Source organism: Megascapheus bottae, chromosome 11 (assembly GCF_031878675.1).
Source record: "Megascapheus bottae isolate mThoBot1 chromosome 11, mThoBot2.hap1, whole genome shotgun sequence".
Taxonomy (NCBI): Eukaryota; Metazoa; Chordata; class Mammalia; order Rodentia; family Geomyidae; genus Megascapheus; species Megascapheus bottae.
The window spans coordinates 55,169,927-55,190,009 of NC_143519.1; the positions used below are offsets into that span (position 1 = coordinate 55,169,927).

Consider the following 20,083-nt stretch of genomic DNA (forward strand, 5'->3'; position numbering starts at 1 on the left):
AGAGGACCAAGGAGACTAGTGCGTTCACTCTGCTAAGCTATGTTATATCAATAAACTATGTTGCATCATATTACCTGCCTATTGGTGAATTTCTTCACCTGCTCACCACACACACACACACACACACACACACACACACACACACACACACAAATTGAGAGCTACACAGTGAGGGGAAATGAAATGTAAAGAAAGGGCTAGGGGAGTTAGGATTAAAGATAGGCATATGTATATATATGTATATATACATATTTTGCAGGCATGCACAAATACTACTTTATTGTTATGTATTATTGTCCACATTTTTAAGATGCCATTGGTAGCCTGGTACATACATTTGAAATTCAGCTCACAGTTTTTGTTAGATCTGTCTCTGACTGTAAAAGTTGAAGTGTCTGCCTACAAAGGTATTCATTGCCATTTTTGAAGAGTTAATTTTTTTATTAAAGAATTTATTAACATTGATTTTTACATCATATTTCAAATGATGTGTTTAACAAACAGGTATTCAAGAAGGGAATCCCTACATACAATCACTGGCACTTAGATTTTAGAACATAATCAAAATTAGGCTGAGGGTTTGTACGTCATAGATACATAATAACCTATGTAATAAAACAGTATGTCTATAGAGTCATAAGTTTTTATGTCTATGTAGTTGTGTTTATATTTCCAGTACCATGTCTGCACTGGGTATGCAACTTTTGAGTCCTTGCTCTTGTACTGTTTCGATCTAATAGCCACATATTAAGGATATCATGCGCCTTTTGTTCCTTTGGTCTTGACTTGTCTCATTCAACATAATTTGCTCTAGATTCATCCATTTCCCTGCAAATGCCATTATTTTATCTTGTCTGTTGGCTATGTAGAATTCCATTGTGTATATATACTACATTTTCTGTATCCATTCATCTGTAGTAGGGCATCTGGGTTGTTTCCATTGCCTGGCTATTGTGAATAGTGCAGAGATGAACATAGCTGAGCAGGTGTCCTTATCATATCCTGGGTTATGGTGTTCAGGATGGATGCCCAGGAGTGGTATGGCGGGATCGCAGGGAAGGTCAATTTTAAGAAACCTCTACACTGCTTTCCAGAGTGGCTGAACTAGCTTACAATCCCGCCAGCAGTGTAGTAAGGTTCCTTTTTCTCCACAACCCCGCCAGCATCTGTCATTGTCTGAGTTCAGAATCTTGGCCATTCTTGTTGGGGTAAGGTGGTATCTTAGGGTTGTTTTTATTTGCATTTCCTTGATGACCATGGATGATGAACATTTTCTCATAAGGCATATGTATATTTCTGATGGCTCCTTTGTCCTAATCAGACACAAAGGTAGATTGTCCAGGGATCACCAGAGATCCTGGCACTTAGACCTTCAGAAAGGCAGCCTAGAAAAGTGGAATTCAGATAAAGTGTTTTTAACAGCTGTGACAAGCGCCAGCGCGCATGCGTGCTCCGCGCCGCACATGCGCAGTACCCTCACTGCCGGCCCCGAACCCAAGGCTGGAACTGAGCTGGCAGAGCCGCTGCTAGCGCTGCCAAGCTGGTTGAGGGTCTGGCTATGGCGGAGAGCAGCGGGGAAGTGGTCGCCGCGCCTGCCACGGGGGCCGCCAACGGCCTCAACAATGGGGCCGGCGGGACCTCGGCTCAGTCCAACAACCCGCTGTCGCGTAAGCTGCATAAAATCCTGGAGACGCAGCTGGACAACGACAAGGTGAGCGGGCTGGGCCGGGCCGGAGTTCCGGAGTCCCCGAGGGGGGTTCTCGACGGCCGGGTCCCGGAAGGGGGGACGTGGGGGGGGGGGCTCCCCAGGGGGCTCCGAGGTGAGCCGAGCCGGCCCGGAATGACTTCTGTGCAGCACCTGCTGTCCTCCCTTGGGTCCGCTCTGCAGGCTTGAGAGCGCACTGTTCTGCCAGGGGCCCGGGAAGTGGGGGTGGGGGCGGGCAGGGAGGCAAGGGATACCCCAGAAAAAGGAAAAGGGCATCCTGGGAGTCACTTCTCTCTCCCCCCACCCTGCCCATTTTTTTTTTTTTAATACTTCTTGGAAACTTTGCAACTTTTTGGAAGTGCCCCTCCCCCCATCCCTCCAGCCACAGAGGAGTCGGGGGTTCCCGGCTCCTGGCTGGATGAGCTGACTGTGGAGTAAAGGGGTCAGGAATGGGCGTCGGAGGGATGTGAGGACCACGGTGGGCACAGGGCTTTTCCCACCAACCACCACCAGCTGCAGTGCAGAACAGTTGTTTCCTGCCTGCCCCGTGGCTCCAGTAAACTCATGTTTGCCAGGGCTTGTGGTGAGCTAAGCAGGCTTCATGAGGTGTTTCTTTACTGGTGTCCCAAGCTCCTCCTGTAGCAGGTTGAACTGTGTCTGTCATCTTTGGTCCTAAGCTGGTAAATTTGTCTTGTCTGTGTGGCATAAAGAATAGAGCCTGAGGAAGTGGAATTGTGGCTCAACTGGTAGGGTACGAGCCTTGATCGTAAAGGCTAAAGGGCAGTGCCCAGGCCCTTAAGCCTCAGGACAGGCACCGAAAAAAAAAGTATATACATATGTATATAATTTAAAAAGTTGTTTTATAGGTATATATTTATAGGTAAATGAAAATATGCTGTTAGTAAAAATTGGTGCATATATAGTAAATAAAATTACCCTCATTTGTTGCATGAGTAACAAAAAAAGAAGGCTGTAGGTCACCAGTAATTAGCTGTCATCACCAAAATTGTGCATTATGAATTAAATCTCCTGTGGGGTCTGGAAGTGCTGCTGGTAACTTTCTCAGGGTTGTTGGGAGAAGGGTTCACGAATTTGAAAGTCATTCAGTATTTCTTGGATTGTTTAATAGAAGCAATTGATCAGAAAATTATTTCATTGCATTTTGGATTGTGTGTAGGTCTACTGATTGTGTTCTGTTACCAATCTTGTAGGAGATGCTGGAAGCTCTCAAGGCACTTTCATCCTTTTTTGTTGAAAACAGTTTGAGGACTCGAAGAAATTTACGTGGAGATATTGAACGCAGAAGTTTAGCCATCAATGAGGAGTTTGTGCAGATTTTCAAGGCAGTAAGGACGGTAAGTACTGTTTATTTCGTATTTATTGAGAACTTTTATGTTTGGCTCTGTGCTTTTGTTTTTTGTTCACATTTGTTGATATATTTGTTTTTAAACAACATATAGCATTTCTCTGAGTGTTCTTCCAGAAAAATTTCTTCCTATGGAGTCTCTAGTAGAAACTGATTAGCACTGAGTAACTTTCACTGTGTCCTAAATTATACAATTTTCAGATCAAGATCAAGCACTTTAGTGCATGATATTTCACCGTACTTGAGTGTGAATTACTCATAGTAAGGCAGAAAATAAATCTGTTTATGCAATATTTTATTTCTTACGCGGTACTTTTTAAATACCTAGTTATATGTTAAGTCATATATGTGTTACATAGTAATAACACTTTGGTATGTGAATTGTATGAAGAGTTATACATGGTTTCACTAAGCTGTTATTAAAAGTGATTTACTTCTAACCATTTAGTAGGGTTTCCTTTACTAAAAGTTTATAACTCTAGAAGGGTGGGAAGGAAGCTTAGTAGAATATATAAAAAAGAAAGAGACAACCAGATTCTAAACACAATTTTCTAGTAGAATACAATCTTTTCAGTACTAGAAAGCCGGAGAGCTATCTAAGGATATGGGAACCTGTGTTGAAAGATTCTGGAGCTAAGCTAAGAGACCTCCCTTGACCAAAGACAGAATAGGTCTGATTTATATGAAATATATCAAACATTAAACTGTGGAGTTCATAATACTGAAAATCAAGTAGAAACCTTGTTGATTACTTCTGGCATGTCGAGGGAAACCAAGTTATTATTCTGAAACTGGTAAGACTCTAGCATGAATTTTGTCTTTTTTTTCCTTTTAATCAACTATGTACAGTTTTGAGGAGGCCTCTCCTCACAGCAGTAGTGTATCTAATGGCAAGGAAATAGTAGAAGATGAGAAGATGTTTTGATCATTGTAACTGATCCGGTGCAGCACCTGCCATGGCGCTGTTGTCATCATAAGCTAGATAATGTTGGGGATTCACCTCTGAACTCTCGGAGTTGCGGCAGCAGGAGGAATTACACATTTATTTGGCTTTGAAGATTTCTTATTTTTATTAAAATTTATTTGCCATTTACTATAGAAATGTTAGGTGAATTGGAAGAAGAATAAGTACTTAAGATCTAACCAGCAAGAAATAATTGTTCTCTCTATGGTATAACCTTACCTGTGTTCCCTGCACATACATGATTTTTTTTGGGGGGGTGGATGGGTCATGGGTCTTAAACTCGGAGTGGGCGGTGTCCCTGAACTCTTCAGCTCAAAACTACTGCTCTACCCCAGGGCCTGGGCCCTGTCCCTGAGCTCTTCAGCTCAAGACTACCACCCTACCCTTGAGCCAAACCCTACTTCCCCTTTTCTAGGAGTTAATTGGAGATAAGAGTCTGAGGTCCTTTTGTGCCTGGGCTGGCCTTGAACCTTGATACTCAGATCTCAGCCTCCTGAGTAGCTAGGATTATAGGTGTGAGCCACTGCTCTTGGCTCATAAAGAATTTTTTCTAAGAAAATGGGGAGACACCTATATTTGTTATGACTTTTTTCTCTTTATGTAGATATCTTTTAATAAATACACATGTATTGTTCTTAATGTAGACATTGATTTCTGTGATTGAAAATGTTTTACATTTTCCACTTATTTTAGATGACTGTCGATCATTGTCATATATATTATATACTGATACATATTTATTCAATTAAATATGTTGGATTTATTTTTTCTTTAAAAAAATTGACATAGCTGGGTAGCTAACGCCTGTAATCCTAGCTACTCAAGAGGATGAGATATGGGGATCTCTGATTCAAAGCCAGCCTGGACACTAAAGTCTCTGAGACTCTTATCTCCAATTAATCACCAGAAAACAAGAAGTGTGCAAGGGGTAGGGCTATGGCCTTGAGCTGAAGAGCTTAGGGACAACACCTAGGTCCAGAGTTCAAGTCCCATCACCGACAGGAAAAAAAAAATAGATGTCTATAGTTTAAAGCATTAACTGTTTCTTTGTACCACTTGAAGGAAGTACATCTTTTTCTTCTTTTAAACACTAGTTATTCTTTTTAGGTATTTCTACTTTTAAGTATGGTATCTCTGTTCATACTTTGACAAAAAAAAGATTGTGGGGCTAAAGCAAGGATTTGGCTGAGAACATTTTTTTTTAACAGTATATAAAATACTTGATGTTACTTTTTTCTTTTTTAGGAACTTGAAAGCATCAATGAAGATGTTCAAGCAATGAGTAGCTGTTGTCAAGACATGACCAGTCGTTTACAGGTATGGTATGAGGAGGGCTAGACTTCAGCATAGCTCCTGGTACAAAGTAAGCTTTCAGAAATTGCTAAGGAAGGCTGCAGTGTATATGGATATATGATCTATAACCTGTTGGATATATGATCTATAACCTATGCTTAAAACTAGAAGTAGCTTTTTGTTCCTTTAGGTGATGGTTAACACCAGAACCGTTTATATTGGAGTCTATACTGACCTGCATATAGAATTATGACAGATCTGGAGTGTGTGTGTGTTGCTTGTAATTAATTGCAGGGACTTGCACATGTGAGACAAGTAGCATTCAACCACTGAGCTACATCCCCAAGTGCTTGGTTATTTTGAAACAGAGTGTCAGGGTTTCACTGTGTAGTTCAATCTATTCATGAACTTGAGATTCTCCTGTCTTTGTCCCTCTATTGCTGGATTCCAGCTGTGCACCACTATACCTGGTAATAAACCTTTCGATTCCAGAGGATCCAGAGGAATGAAATCTACAATAGAAAGCCTTAGGGTAAATTCTGGCTACAGTAGGTCTTTATAAAAATCTCACTTTATTCAACCTAAGTTTCAGAGAAGTATGTGTAATATTCATTGCACTTATTTAGACAATCCCACACCTTTGGTTTAGATGCAGATTCTGAATTTGACTTGCTTGTCCTCATCCAGTAGGTTTAGAACAGGAATAATACGGCCTATTTCTAAGAATCAGTTATGATTACATTGGTATTTTCACATTTTGTTTATTTATAATTTCTTTATTGGTTGTACAAGAGTGTTTCATTGTGATATTTCCCTACATGTGTACACTGCCCCCTGATCAAATTCACCCCCTTTGTTGTTTTCCCTCTCTTCTTTAAAGAACTTTAACAGGTTTTCTTATTCTGCATATAAAATACTGTAACCATATTCTTCTTTCTGTACCCTTTCTGTTTGTTCTTTACCACTGTTATACATGTAGCAGGCCAGAGCCTGCTATACATGACTGTCATTCATTTTCTTTAGTGTATGGTTACTGCACAAAAGAGTTTCACCATGGCATTCCACACATGCATGCATTAAACTTAAGTCAGATTAACCACCTTTACTTCTCTCTGCACATCTCTCCCACCCCTCTGTTATTCAGCTGCTTTCAGTGAGTTTCCATATCCATCTTGGAAGCACAGACACAAGATGCTTTATGTGCCTGAGAGTCTCCTGAAACTATGCACAGCGACAATCAGTCATCTAGGAAGAATCACTAGTTTGTGTTGAATAAATTAATTATAGGTTGCTTGTGTAATCTTTCTATAGGTCTGTTACTCAAAATGTTTACTTCTCTTACTTTTGTGTATATTTTAATACTGTATTTTATATATCAGTTATTAAAGGTAGGTCCTGGAACATCAGTTTCAATGATATCAATCTTTTTGAAACTTTGGAGTTCTAGAGAGTGATCCCATTGCTGTTATCGTGAACCTCAGAAAGAGGTGATAGCTTTCTGAACTGTAATGAAATTAGGACATACTAATTAGAGATATGTTTATAATTTTAGGCAGCAAAGGAACAGACTCAAGATTTAATAGTAAAAACCACCAAGCTTCAAGCTGAAAGGTAAGTTTTTTCATACAATTACCTTATCATTAATCTGGAAGTGAAAAGAAAAGTATGGATAACTAAACTAGAACTAAAGTTATAATAAACATGGCTCACAATTGATAAAAACACATATGATCCTAAACTGATATCCATTAGCAACTTCAATACAATGCAGGTAGTGAGCGTTAAAGTTGATCATAGGTTTAGGAGATTGTTTTGTTTTTGAAAGATAGATGATGTGTAATTATTTACTGTGAAGTTCAGAACTGATTGCTCCTCAAGATGTAATGAAGTTCAGATTTTTAATAACTTTCTATATTTCTCAGAATATAGAGGCATAGCTCAAGTGGTAGGACATTAGTCATGAGTGATAAAACTGAGTTCAAGATTGAGGTCCTGAGTTCAAGTCCCAGTACTAGCAAAAAAATAAATAAATAGATAAAGGATACGATAAAATAACTAGTTTGGGTAAATGTTTTGTGAATATTTTCTTTCAACTTTAGTCTGGTTTAAAATACATCTCAATATGAGTCATAATCAAAGGAATTTTGAAAACACCAATAGGTTAGCATTGGCAAGTGCATAATATGCACCATTCCTTGGTTTCACGTATTGAGGCTTTAATCATTGCTTTGTTTTTACACAGTGGTTCTTGGAATCCGACTGGCCTCAAACCTAGGATCTTCCTCCCTCTCTAGTGCTGAGATCACTGGCATGTGCCACTATACCCAGACCTTAATCGTTCTTAACACAGTTTCCTCTAGACTAAGGTATAATGGGAAATTACAAACAATGCAGAGTTGTACAGTTAATTAGTGTAGTAGGAGCCTCAAGTGTCAGGACTAGGAAAGATGCTAAGGTTAATTGGAATGTTTTCTTGTAGGTAAGATGGGTGCAGTATTTCTTGGTAATCCATCTTACAGATGTTGAATAACATACTGTTTGCTAAAATTAACAAATTGAAATTATTGTGAATTAACATCTTTCAAAAATCCTTGACAAATTTTACAAAACAAATCACACTTTCTTTTACACTTGTTTTTGGTAGAGACTACACTATTGTTGGATATCTGAATATTAGACATAGATAACTCTGGAATGACTATGAGTGACAATAATATGGAACATTGAGTGTAATATAAGCAGTAAATGAGTGTAACATTGGAATAAGATGAAGCAGTTAAGAAAAGTAGGGTATCTAAGGGTTAGCAGGCTAATTAAGATTTCCACAGAGTTATAATGTTGACAGAATTGTGTGTTAGAAACACAAGCCTACTGCAGCCAGGAGCCTGGTCTAGTTGTAGAGTGCTTGCCTAGTGTGCAGGAAGCCCTGGGTTCGATTGCTTGATAAATAACAATAGCTGGAACACTAGCCTTGAGAAAGCCCAAGGACAGTGCTCTGGCTCTGAACTCAAACCCAAGGAATGGCCAATTAATAATAAATAACAATAGCTGGAAGTGGTGCTGTGACTCAGGTGGTAGAACACTAGCTTTGAGAAAGCCCAAAGACAGTGCTCTGGCTCTGAACTCAAACCCAAGGAATGGCAAATTAAAACCAAAAGAATAAAAAAAATACAAACCTGCAAGGGACATAATGGTTCTCTGAAATATTTGATGACTGTTCTAGTTTATCCATGATTCAATCTATTCTGTATTACTATTGCAGTTGAAACTAAGTAGAGATTTGTAGGTGGCACAATTTTGTCTAAGGATGAGCACAAATTTTTTGTCCGTTATAAATGGAACTGTTGCTTCTTCAAATACTGCTCTTTTCATTGCCTAGACTCATCGTAAGTGTCACAGGTGCCATCTGGGGTTCTATCCAGTCTATAGAACACTTACAGGCTCAATAGAGTGCCACCTTTCAAGTCCATCCTCACAGACTGCTAGAATAAAAGTAAACACTTGTATTTTATCTCTATGACTCGATAGGTCCTGGATTGGGCTTAGGATCATGCCAGCCCCTACTCCCCCATTTTTTTGGTTAGTGATGGGTCATGAACTCAAGGCCTGGGCACTGTCCCTGACTCTTCTGCTTTGAGGCACTGAGCCGCTTCCAGTTATTGAGTGGTTAATTGGAGATAAGAATCTCACAGAGACTTTTCTGCCCTGGGTGGCTTTAAACTGCAATCCTCAGAATCTCTCCCTCCAGAATGGCTAGGATTATAGGCGTGAGCTACCAGTGTCTGGCTAGGACCATGCCCTTTTACAGTGTTCCAGGTCTTTCTGTGTAGATGGTCCACAGATCACAGTGCGCATAACTTTTTTTTTTGCTAAAGCATCATTCATATCTTTTATCCCCTTTGGGATGTGAATCCCTCCTATCAATCTTCCATCTCCTGTTAAGATTTGAAAAATTAATTTGTAAATTAATTACTTTTTATGATGATTTTATTATGGATCCTATGGCCAGGTGTTAAAATTTATACTAGATTCTCTGTGGCCTTTAGCCAGTAACCTTTGTGAGTACATCTTCTATGATATCTCTGTATGATAAATATCACAGTGATGACATTCATAGTCTTCCAGTCTTATCCAGATGTCTCAGCTTTAGCTTATCTGCGTCTTAAAACTGTGTTGCTCACCTGGGAGGGTCCTTGTGTGTACCACTCAGTCAAGGTGCAGAACAGCTCTGACATCACAAAGATGTGGTGAGAAAAGTTGCAGACCATCGTGAAGTGTGGGGATTCTGGACTGCCAGATAGCCAGTCAGATATACTAGAAAAGGCTGAGCTAGAAAATCCAATTGCTGTATACAGAAGGAAGCTTGAGCCATGGTCACGCAACTAGAATGTTTCTCATATTACAATAGCTCTTTTGAAAAAAACGAACACAGCAACTTAAAAAATACATACCAGGTGGAGATTCAGAACATGATTCTTTTCTTAATTTAATGGTGGCATTAAAAATGTGACTAAAACCAATTAGCAATCTAATCTACAAGACTTATTTGAATTTTCCCAATATTCATTTAAATCTTTATGTTGCCATCTTTATTGTAGGGGATATTATAGTTATTTCATGGAGTAAATACTGGTTTATGCATCTCTTTTCCTCCTTAACTATTATTTCTTGGGAACAATGTTGGTTTCCTATTCTGTTTTTGTATCTCCAGTCCCCTAGCACATTGTAGATTTAATAAATACTTTTTGAGTTGGAAAATTTGGAAAGCAAGTACTCTTATGCCGGGAGAGGAACACTGAGTGAAAACAGAAAAATAAGCTCTGTGTTAGAGCTAGTAACATAACATACCTTAACCTTGCCTTAGGGGGCAACATTGGAACATCGTGCTTCTGTTTATAAATTCTCATAACTTGCACAATTTGTTTATGAACATTATTAAAGTAAGCTGTGAATTTGTTTGGCCTTTTAGGAAGTAAAAATTTGGGACATTCTGATATCCCAAGACCTGTGATTATGGTGTACTGAGTGAGTGTTTGTGTGAATATATTTTAGGGAATTACCTAGCAGAAATTATGATACTAGGTTCCTAGACACTGGCAAAGAGCTATTTTTCTATTTTAAAATATTATCTTCCTTTTTAACAAGAAATGATATTAAAGTGGGGTGCCAGTGGCTCGCACCTGTAATTTGTTCTAGCTTCAAATCCTCAGTAGGTATTTCTGCTCACAGCTGTCACTCTTCCACTTCTGGCTAGCTCACTAGAGACAATCTTGTAGACATTTCCTACTTGAGCTGGCTTTGACCTTTGATTGTTCAGATCTGTTCTCTGACTGTTCAGATTTTTGTCAAAACCAGCTCAAGTAGAAAACGTCTACAAGATTGTCTCTAGTGAGCTAGCAAAAGCCAGAAGTGGAAGCCCTGAATCCAAGCCCCAGTACTTTCACAAAAACAACAACAACAAAACAAATGAAGAACAAGAAGGAAGAGGGGAAGGAGAAGGAGGAGGGGGAGGTTAAACAAATGGCTTTGTATATAGAAATGGATTGTTTGGATACCGTGATACTCCTGTTCAGGCAGATGTGTAGATGGCAGAAGTTCTTTCAGCTGGCTAAGAGGATGGCCACAGTGACTATGCTTAGTTAGGTAGCTGCTCAGCAGAGACTGTCTTCACTGGACACAGCTTAGCACGCCCCCCCCCCCGTCCCCCCATGCCCTGTGTGGCATCCCTGGATAGAAGGTGAGTGCCCTTGAGAGGTGGGAGAAGTTAGGCATCTGTGAACAGTGCTGCAGATGGAGTTCTGTTCATTACATGTTTATCTCTTGAAAGGCCCAGGAGCCTGGATTTAGGCTGAGGAAAACTTTTCTCTGAATTTGAATTCAGGAAAATCATTTCTGGAGAATAGTTCCTTCCTCCCTCCCTCCCTCCCTCCTTCCCTCCTTCCCTCCTTCCCTCTCTTCCTTTCTTCCCCTTCCCTTCTCCCTTCCCTTCCTCCTTTCCCTTCCCCCTTTCCCTTTCCTTCCCTTCCTTTCCCCTCTCCCTCTCCCTCCCTCCTGCTCTTTTTCCCTCCCTCCCTCTCTTCTCTCTTTCCCTCTTTCTTTTGAGATTTGTCTAAGTGCATAGCCCAGGCTACCCTTGAACTCTGTGTACTCCATCTCCCTCCCAACAATCTGAATGTTTATCACTATACTACTATACCTGACTACTTTAAGTTCTCTTTTTAACTTAAACTGATAGTTAAAAATACTAACAGACCTGATTTTTGGTTGTTGTCTACTGGTGGACTTTGTGTGAAAACTTTAAAGGCTTGGGATATTTTAGTAACTGACAACAAAAGGTTAAAAACAGGCATATATTTCTTTCTTGGAAAATAGTCTCATTGGATTATTAATTGTTCACTTACTTGTAAGTGCCTGAAAATCTATAATTCAAGCACTGGTTGTGAATTTACTACTTCACTTTTGTGAGGATCAGTTCATTGACTATGTGTCTGCTGTATATAATTATTATAAAATAAGTATTATAATAATGTATTACATAATTATATTCTAATAATTATATATAATAATTATTATAAAATATATGATAACATATATGTGACTAGTAGCTTCTAATATTGGAGACAGAAACAAGGCCTTCTTGAGAATCTTTCACATCTTTGTTTAAGAAGTTGTTACCAGGGGAGGGTAGTGGGACCAAGACATGTGGAAGGGTATCAATATATGTGAATTAATGCACCTTCTATCTGGCAAATATCATGTTACCCTTTTATTAAATACAATAAAGAAAAGAAGTTGTTACCAGAGATGTACTTGTATGTTCTTGATCTTTTTTTTTTTATTGTAGTCAAAGATTAGAAATAAGAGCACAAGTTGCGGATGCCTTCTTATCCAAGTTCCAGCTGACGGCTGATGAAATGGGTCTGCTTCGAGGCTCGAAGGGAGGACCTGTTACTGAGGTAGTCTTGCTTTCTCTTAAGAGACACTGAGGCCATGGCAGTTTTAAATGTGCTGAAGAAATGTTATTCAGATGGGAACTTGGATCTTCTCATCTGAAAAAAATAATTTTTCCTGAAAGTGTGTTTAAAGTGGAAAGTAAGATGCATATTTTAATTACTTTTTAGTTTTTGTTGATAAAAATGGAAGCATTGGGCCAGGAGTTTGGCCTAGTGGTAGAAAGCTTGCCTAGCATGCATGAAGACTCAGGTTCGATTCCTTGGTGCTACATACATAGAAAAAGCCAGAAGTCGTGCTGTGGCTCAAATGATAGAGTGCTAGCTTTGAGAAATCCTCAAGGACAGAGCTCAGGCCCTGAGTTCAAGCCCTAGTACTGGCAAAAACAAAAAAAAACAGAACAGACAAACAAAAAAAAAATGAAAGCATATAAAACAGCTTGGTAACAAAACCCAAGAACCTCTCTATAAGAACTTTGTCACCAGTGATAGCATTGATAATTGCTTTCTAAATTCTGTACTTCAAAACTATATTTAAAAAGAATACATTTTGCTCGTCTGTTCGTTTTGTGCCATGAAAAATGAGGATTTAACAACTTCTGCTCCCTCTACCAAATGCAACTACACATGTGCTTTCTCTTTTTCCTCCTGTATTTTCTTGGCCTTGTTCCTGTCCTGGGCTTGAACTCTGGGCCTGGATACTGTCTCTGAGCTGCTTTTTGCCATGCTTCTGGCTCTTTTGGAGTAGTTTATTGGAGATAAGAGTCTCGTGGGCCTTCCTGCCTGGGCTGGCCTTTACCTGTGATCCTCAGATCTCAGCCTCTTGAGTACCTAGGATTACGGTTGTGAGCCACCAGTGCCTGGCTGAAGAAGGGTTCTTGAGGTGAGGATAGGGTTCTGCCTAGTGTCTCTCAGTGGCACACTGTGTAATATTTGTAATCTAAAACCCCAGTATTTTTTTTGTAAAGGAAAAAAAAAGTGGTTACACCGGGCAACTCCTATATATTTAATGAATATCTTCTATGTGTTTGGTTTTTTTTACTTTTGTCTTTGATGAAGAGGTATGAATGGGTATATAACAAATTTATAAAACATCTTGAGTATTAAGACTGTTGCTTAATTCAAGAGCGATATTGACTTTCTTTAGATATGCATTTCTTTCTTACTAGACTATACATATCTTGAGGGCAGAGATTTTTGTCGATAGATTTTGTATCCTTGACAACCAGCATACAATTTCGCGTAGTAGACATTGAATTTATATATCGCAAAATGTGAAGAAATATCTTGTGACTTCTGTAAAACTTGGAAGAAAGCTGAGATCAGTATACACTTTGAGCAATGAAGGATAACACCATTAGAATAGATGAAAACTTGTTTTCCCTTTGTATTGATCTTGTAATTTAAATACTACACTTTTACCTGAAAGTATGAATCCTTTAAAGTCGTATTCTTAATTTTAAAGGATTTTTTCAAGGCTCTTGGGAGAGTGAAACAGATTCATAATGATGTCAAAGTTCTCTTGCGTACAAACCAACAAAAGGCGGGGTGAGTAATTATTCATTGCACTAATTATATTGCTACTCATACTTCCAAAATTCGAAAGACATTGAATTTTTAAATCTGTATCATATTTTGAGAAGTAGGAATATGGTCTTTATCCTTGGACAAGAAGGAAATTATATAAGTGTAAAAGATTTAGCATGTACAAGCCCTGCACTTGAGCCCTAGCACTAGAAAAATAATCATTGAAGAATCATTCCATAAAATGAAAAAATGCTATTGTAGGAAACCCTAGTCATTAGTAATTAATCAAAAAATTATTACTTTTTAGATATAGCTATTGACTAAAAAATTTAAATTGTAATTTATAATTTTTTTAAAGTCTGGAAATTATGGAACAGATGGCCTTCCTTCAAGAAACAGCTTATGAAAGACTTTACCGGTGGGCTCAAAGTAAGCAATCTCCCCCCTGTTCTATACTCACGAATATTAATATTTGATTTAAAAATTTTTCAATTGGACCTGACTTAGGTAAGTATAACCCGTCTGTGTATCACTTTTTAAAACAACAATAATTTTTTTTTAAAAGATGAGAAAAAAACTAGACACATACACAATAAAATTTCAGTTGGCCTTTATTTGATATATTTTGATTTTATAAGTCTAAGAGCTTTTCAGAAAAGAAATGTAAACTTTTACATTTGAGCAGAGCGCATTGGTGTTTATATTTGGAGCATTTGTTGTCAGTTAAGCAGCCTTGGTGATGAAGAGTAAGAGTAAAAATGAAGACACGGCTTCTCCCTAGAGGATTAGGACAGCCAACAGGACATTTCTTGTTATTCCTATAACTATAAGCTATCTGCAGTTGTGTCTACCAGGAAGCTCACTAGGGGAGTCCTCATTCCCCAGAAGGTTGGTTTCTGAACAAGAACTAAGTTATGTGAGCATAGTAGGTACTTGTAAGCATTTGGGGGATCAACTGGATTGTAAAATGAAAAAAAATATATATATATATAGTGGCTGGGATATAACTCAGTAGTGGAGTACTTACCTAAGGAGCACAAGACTCTGCTTCTGTAATACTGGAAGAAAAGGTTCCTAAAACTCAGGCTATTTAGGATTTTATTTCCACATACCAATTATCTGTATGAACAAACTTTTTTTTTTTTGCCAGTCCTGGGGCTTGAACTCATTTCCTGTGCACTGTCCTTGGACACTTCTTGCTCCAGGCTAGTGAACTGCCACTGGAGCTACTTCCAGCTTTTTCTGTGCATGTGGTACCCAGGAATGAAACCCAGGGCTTTGTGCATGCTCAGTGAGCACTCTACTGCTCGGCTACACTCCTGGCCCCTGAACAAACTCCTTAAAGATTGCTTCTAAGAAAAGAAACTTGGAGTAAACTTTTAGTATAAATATTTATCATGCCATGGTTAAGGCATTTACTAAGTCAGAAGTATTTGTTCATTGGTTTCTTAGTCTTTTTTTTTTAAATACTTATATGTAAGATATTTAAAAAAATAGCTTTTGAAGTACACCTGAGATCATCTATGCTCATGCCAAGTTGTATAACTACACAAGCTTGATTGCTTGATAACATAAATTAGGTGGGGTTTTGTGTACTGTTGTTTTGTTTTCTATTTTTGAGTTTGTTTTTTTTTTCTTTTTCCTGTACCAGAGCTTGGGCTTAACGTGCTCTCTCTTGGCTTTGTTGTTCATGGCTGATTTTCTACCACAGTCACACCTGTAGCCTGATTTTCTGCCGGTTAATTGGAGATGGGGTCTTTCAGACTTTTCTGCCTGGACTGGCTTCGTACCTTCATCAGTTCTCAGCCCTCTGAGTAGCTAGGATTGTAGATATGAGTCACTGGTGCCTAGATTTTGCTTGGTATATTTTTAATGTGTTTCTCAACATGGGGTCATTTATTATAGAATTTAGACTATTGGTATGTGCAGGACATCCAAGAGAAATAATTTTTATTTAATATAAGTTACAATGTAACTTATTTTCCAGATGAATGCAGAACATTGACACAAGAATCCTGTGATGTCTCTCCAGTCCTAACTCAGGCTATGGAAGCCCTACAGGATAGGCCTGTCTTATATAAGTACGTAGGGAATCTTACTTTTTCTTTGCTGATTTGTTTTAATCTTGAAAATAATACCAAATCCTTCCCTAGTAGTTTGAGTAATTGTAGGTTGTGCTGCCGCATTTGTACTGAGTATCTTTACAGCTTGAGTGTCTCATGTAGAAATCAGTATAAAGGCGAAGACTGATGTCTCTACTCAAACTACTTTGTCATCTCATTCATTCACTAAACTGTTGTATCAACCTGCCCTGAAGAAAAGGCAGGCATACAGGGACCGTGAAATATAATTACCCACAGGTGAAACTGTCATATTTACAATCAGGATTCCATCTGTAGGACTCAACACAAGAGAAAGTCCAGGTCTTTCATCTTATAAATATGCCAGCCAACAGATTTCTTTGCATGAGAACCTGTCGCTTAGCTTTTTAAAAAAATTATTCTTAAATTTAATTATTTCATCTTAGTTTTCTCAAAACAACCAAAAAGCCTACTTTTCTTAAATATCTTACATGATATAAAAGCAAGCTTTAAGAGTCCAACAGGGTAGCAGTCATTCAGAAAACAGCTAGAGGACTCCTGCAGAGGCCTAAAGCATCCCTTGCAGAGGATCTTGAATGGCTTTTAAAGATTCCTCCTTTACTTTCAAATTGGACCATTGCTTGTCCTCTAGTAAGGATACAGAGCACACGGGTCTCTCAGCTATATAAAATGACTGTCCTTCATCTTGCTTACTTAGTACTTACATGTTCAACACTGTTTTATGTGCAGAGATACATCTTGGGTAAAACAGTGCCTTCCAAAGTAGTCTACTTTTTGAAACCAGGCATAAGTGAGTAGATTGTAATAGAATGTATTAATTACTAGTCTCAAGGGCCTTCCCCAGGTGCTGTGTGGCCCAAGAACTCTGAATTAGAGGAAGAGGAGTACTGGAAAAACATTTCCTCAAGGAAATAGGTATACAGTGAATCCCGAGGTTGACTAGGCTTTCTCTGTGAGAAGGGTGACAGAGCATTCCACATTAAGGAAATAGCAGATGCCAAGATGTGGAGTGAAAGAGACTCAGCAGTGCCGAATCTATTGTAAAAGCCTGAAATGGCTGCTGAGTTAAGATCAAGGCTAGATTTCTATGGCCTCGAGTGTTGTACATGTATATATCAGCATAGTAGCCACTGATTCACTGCTTAGCAGTCGATTTCTGCTTCAGAATTTTGTTGCCAGTGTTTTTATTTTGACATTGGCAATAAAGATGAGATTCTTTTACTACTTAAGACATTTGGTGTTTGACTTTAATCAAGTATTACCTTATCTATAAACTTACATTTATTCACAAGATTACTCTTTTAAATGTCCTTTTGTGGTTTGAGCTCCTAAATAGGACAGCTAACTTCTGCTATGCAATGTTTTTACTGAAGTAGTATTTTTATATCTATTTTTTTCTAGCATTATATTGATTATACAACTTAGTAAGGTCCGTTGTGATATTTCTATAGTTACATGCACATAGTATACCTATCTATCCAGCTGAATCTATCTACTCTCTACTCTTCTAACCTCATTCTCACTTCCTAATAATTGTATTTGGCTTCATATCAAGGTTTTGTGTTTGTCTTTTGAGGTTGTCTGTTAGGAGAGAGAATACTTGCAATACTTGTCTCTCTATGTCTACCGTATTTTGCTCAAAGTTATGTTATCCAAGTTCATCTATTTTGCTACAAGTGATTAGATTTTGTTTCTGCTTTATTGCTAAATAGTATTGTGTGTGTGTGTGTGTATGTGTGTGTGTGTACTTTTGTTATCCATTCATTTGTTGATGTATTTCCATTGCTCAACTATCATAGTTATAATGAGCAATGCCACAAAGCAAATGGACATACAATTCTCCATTCCACATGCTGACTTCATATCCTTCGGACACACACACACACACACACACACACACACACACACACACACACACACACACACACAGAGAAATGATAACTCGTAAGGTAGTTACATTTTTTAAATTTTCTAAGAACTTCCATAGTTCATAGTAGCTTCACTAATTTTTATTGCCATTAACAGTGTATGAGAGTTCATTTTTTCCACATCTTCACCAGCATTTATCTTTTTTATAGTAGCCATTCCTACTGCAATGAGATAGAGCCCCATTGTAAATTATGATTCTAAAAGCCTCAGTTAAGGCTTCTCTGACAAGAGGGAAAATCTGAAAGAGTAGAGAGGCTTATGGAAAAGCAAAGATTTATCTCTGGAAGGCTTGTGCTAGGACAGAGGGCAGTAACAGCAATTTGGGAGGTCTTAACAGACATTTGAAAGCTGAGTGAAGAAGGGTTATTTAGATCCAGTTGATTAGGATACGATGAATACTAAAAGCAAAAATTGCCTTCCAAGTTTCTAAATATAGGGAAAAAAGCAGTGTTTCATGTTACCCACCAGATGGCAGTATGTGAATTTTTTTACAGTGAAGGTTTTACTCTTGGTTGTTGCCTTCATGTGAAAGTTGTCAAATGCCAAGAAAATAAAATGTGAATTATTGAAATTCTTGGGAAGTATGGCCTAACATTGTTTTTACATAGTACAGTGTGTTATTTTAATAAACCAATACAAAACTTTCTTTCGGAATTTATTCTAAATGGAAATGCAAACGATGAAGATTTCATCCTGTGGTAAACATGTTATTAGAAAATGTAGTAATTTGTACAATATTTATTTTTGTTCATTCTTTATGTATTTTTGTTACATTCTAAAGAGGGAACTCTACATTAACTCTTCGTTCTTTAATTTTCTTTTTGAGCACATTTTTGTTCTGTTTTCACTTGCTTCTGACCAGAGTTTTATTTAATACAGACAAATATAATAAAAATGGGACTTTTAATTTTAACTGGAGGCATTTAAGTATGTGTAGGCAGTTTGTGTAAAGGTACAGTTTGATTTTTTTACTTTGTAGAAAGAGTGATTTTTAGTGTCTTTTTATCTTTTTCTGACACGGTTGTTTCATTGAAGATAGAGTGGAGGGTTCTTTATTGATTCACACTGTTTTTGCTTGTTACATTTGTTCTTCAGGAGGATCAGTACTAATGTTCATGTTTATTAATATTTTTGTGTTATTGTACACAGTAAGTCCTTGTGTTTACATGGCTTGATAGTCACTGTTTTAAAGTGTTATTGGAATAACTTGTTTCTGATGAAACTGTGGTTACAGTGAAAGATCCTTGGCACAGAAATTGTGTTGTGTCTGTTTTCTGTAGTCACTGGGATCTTGGGAAAGGTTAGTTTGCTATATTTTTAAAGAGTTATGGCTGCATATTCCTTATTCTGATAGTCATCTGATAAGTTCCTTATTTCATAGAATGAGGTGGTCATTTAAAAGAAGGCATGCACATCTGCTGTCTGTATAATTGAAGTGCAAGAGGAAAGGGGAAAGAGGCAAATATTTTGACCAGAGTTTGTTTTTAAAATGATTGTTGTTCTTAAGGTACTATGTTATCTCTCATCTCTTTTGCTGTCCCTTGGTTATCTCATATTGTTACAGTATCTCACTTTGTTACCTGATATATTGGATATATTTGTATTTGGTTATTTGAAATTGGATAGGGAAGGGGGAAAAACAAGATGAGGGGTGGGGGTGGGGGGGAGGGAAATGGGGACCAAGACATATGAAAGGGTATCAATGTATGGGAATTAATGCATCATCTATCTGGCAAATATCATGTAACCCTTCTATTAATTACAATAAAAATATATGAAAAAAATATAAGTAATTGCAGTTATGTACTTCAGTAAAGCTTGGCTTGGTTTAATACTGCAGAGAATTTCAAAACTAGTTCCTCTTAACTGAAAATGGACATACCCACAAAGAACCACAGTATAGTTGAGAGTGAGGGGTCCTCAGAAAAGCTTTCTAAAGATTGCCACCTCCTCTCTACCTACTTGTCCCCCTTCTTGGGAGGTAAACCAGCTCTTAGCTTTCTTGTACTTAAAAAAAAGTTTCATTAAATTAGCAACCTTTTTTTTTTTTTTTTGTCAATTGTGGGGCTTGAACTCTGGGCCTGAGCGCTGTCTCTGAGGTCTTAAGTCCAAGGTTCAACCACTTGAGCCACAGCACCACTTCCTAAATTGGCAACCTTTCAGAGAAAGCAATAGAATATAAAAAGTGAATTCTGGACATTTTTGGTGACTTTTGTTTATATATTGATTGGTGAACTCTTAATATTT

The 20,083-nt window shown here is 38.0% G+C and overlaps 1 protein-coding gene across 1 annotated transcript in view; it reads left to right on the plus strand.

Moving 5' to 3' along the window:
- Window positions 1-1,480: 1,480 nt before the first annotated feature.
- The window catches only part of Cog6 (component of oligomeric golgi complex 6), a 50,468-nt gene continuing 31,865 nt past the window's right edge, over window positions 1,481-20,083 (plus strand). The window contains exons 1-8 of the mRNA XM_090342304.1: window positions 1,481-1,711; window positions 2,917-3,060; window positions 5,281-5,352; window positions 6,881-6,939; window positions 12,173-12,284; window positions 13,744-13,826; window positions 14,164-14,234; window positions 15,793-15,886. Coding sequence (XP_090198430.1) covers window positions 1,559-1,711; window positions 2,917-3,060; window positions 5,281-5,352; window positions 6,881-6,939; window positions 12,173-12,284; window positions 13,744-13,826; window positions 14,164-14,234; window positions 15,793-15,886 — 788 coding nt within the window. The 5' untranslated portion in view covers window positions 1,481-1,558. The remainder of the gene's footprint in view (window positions 1,712-2,916; window positions 3,061-5,280; window positions 5,353-6,880; window positions 6,940-12,172; window positions 12,285-13,743; window positions 13,827-14,163; window positions 14,235-15,792; window positions 15,887-20,083) is intronic.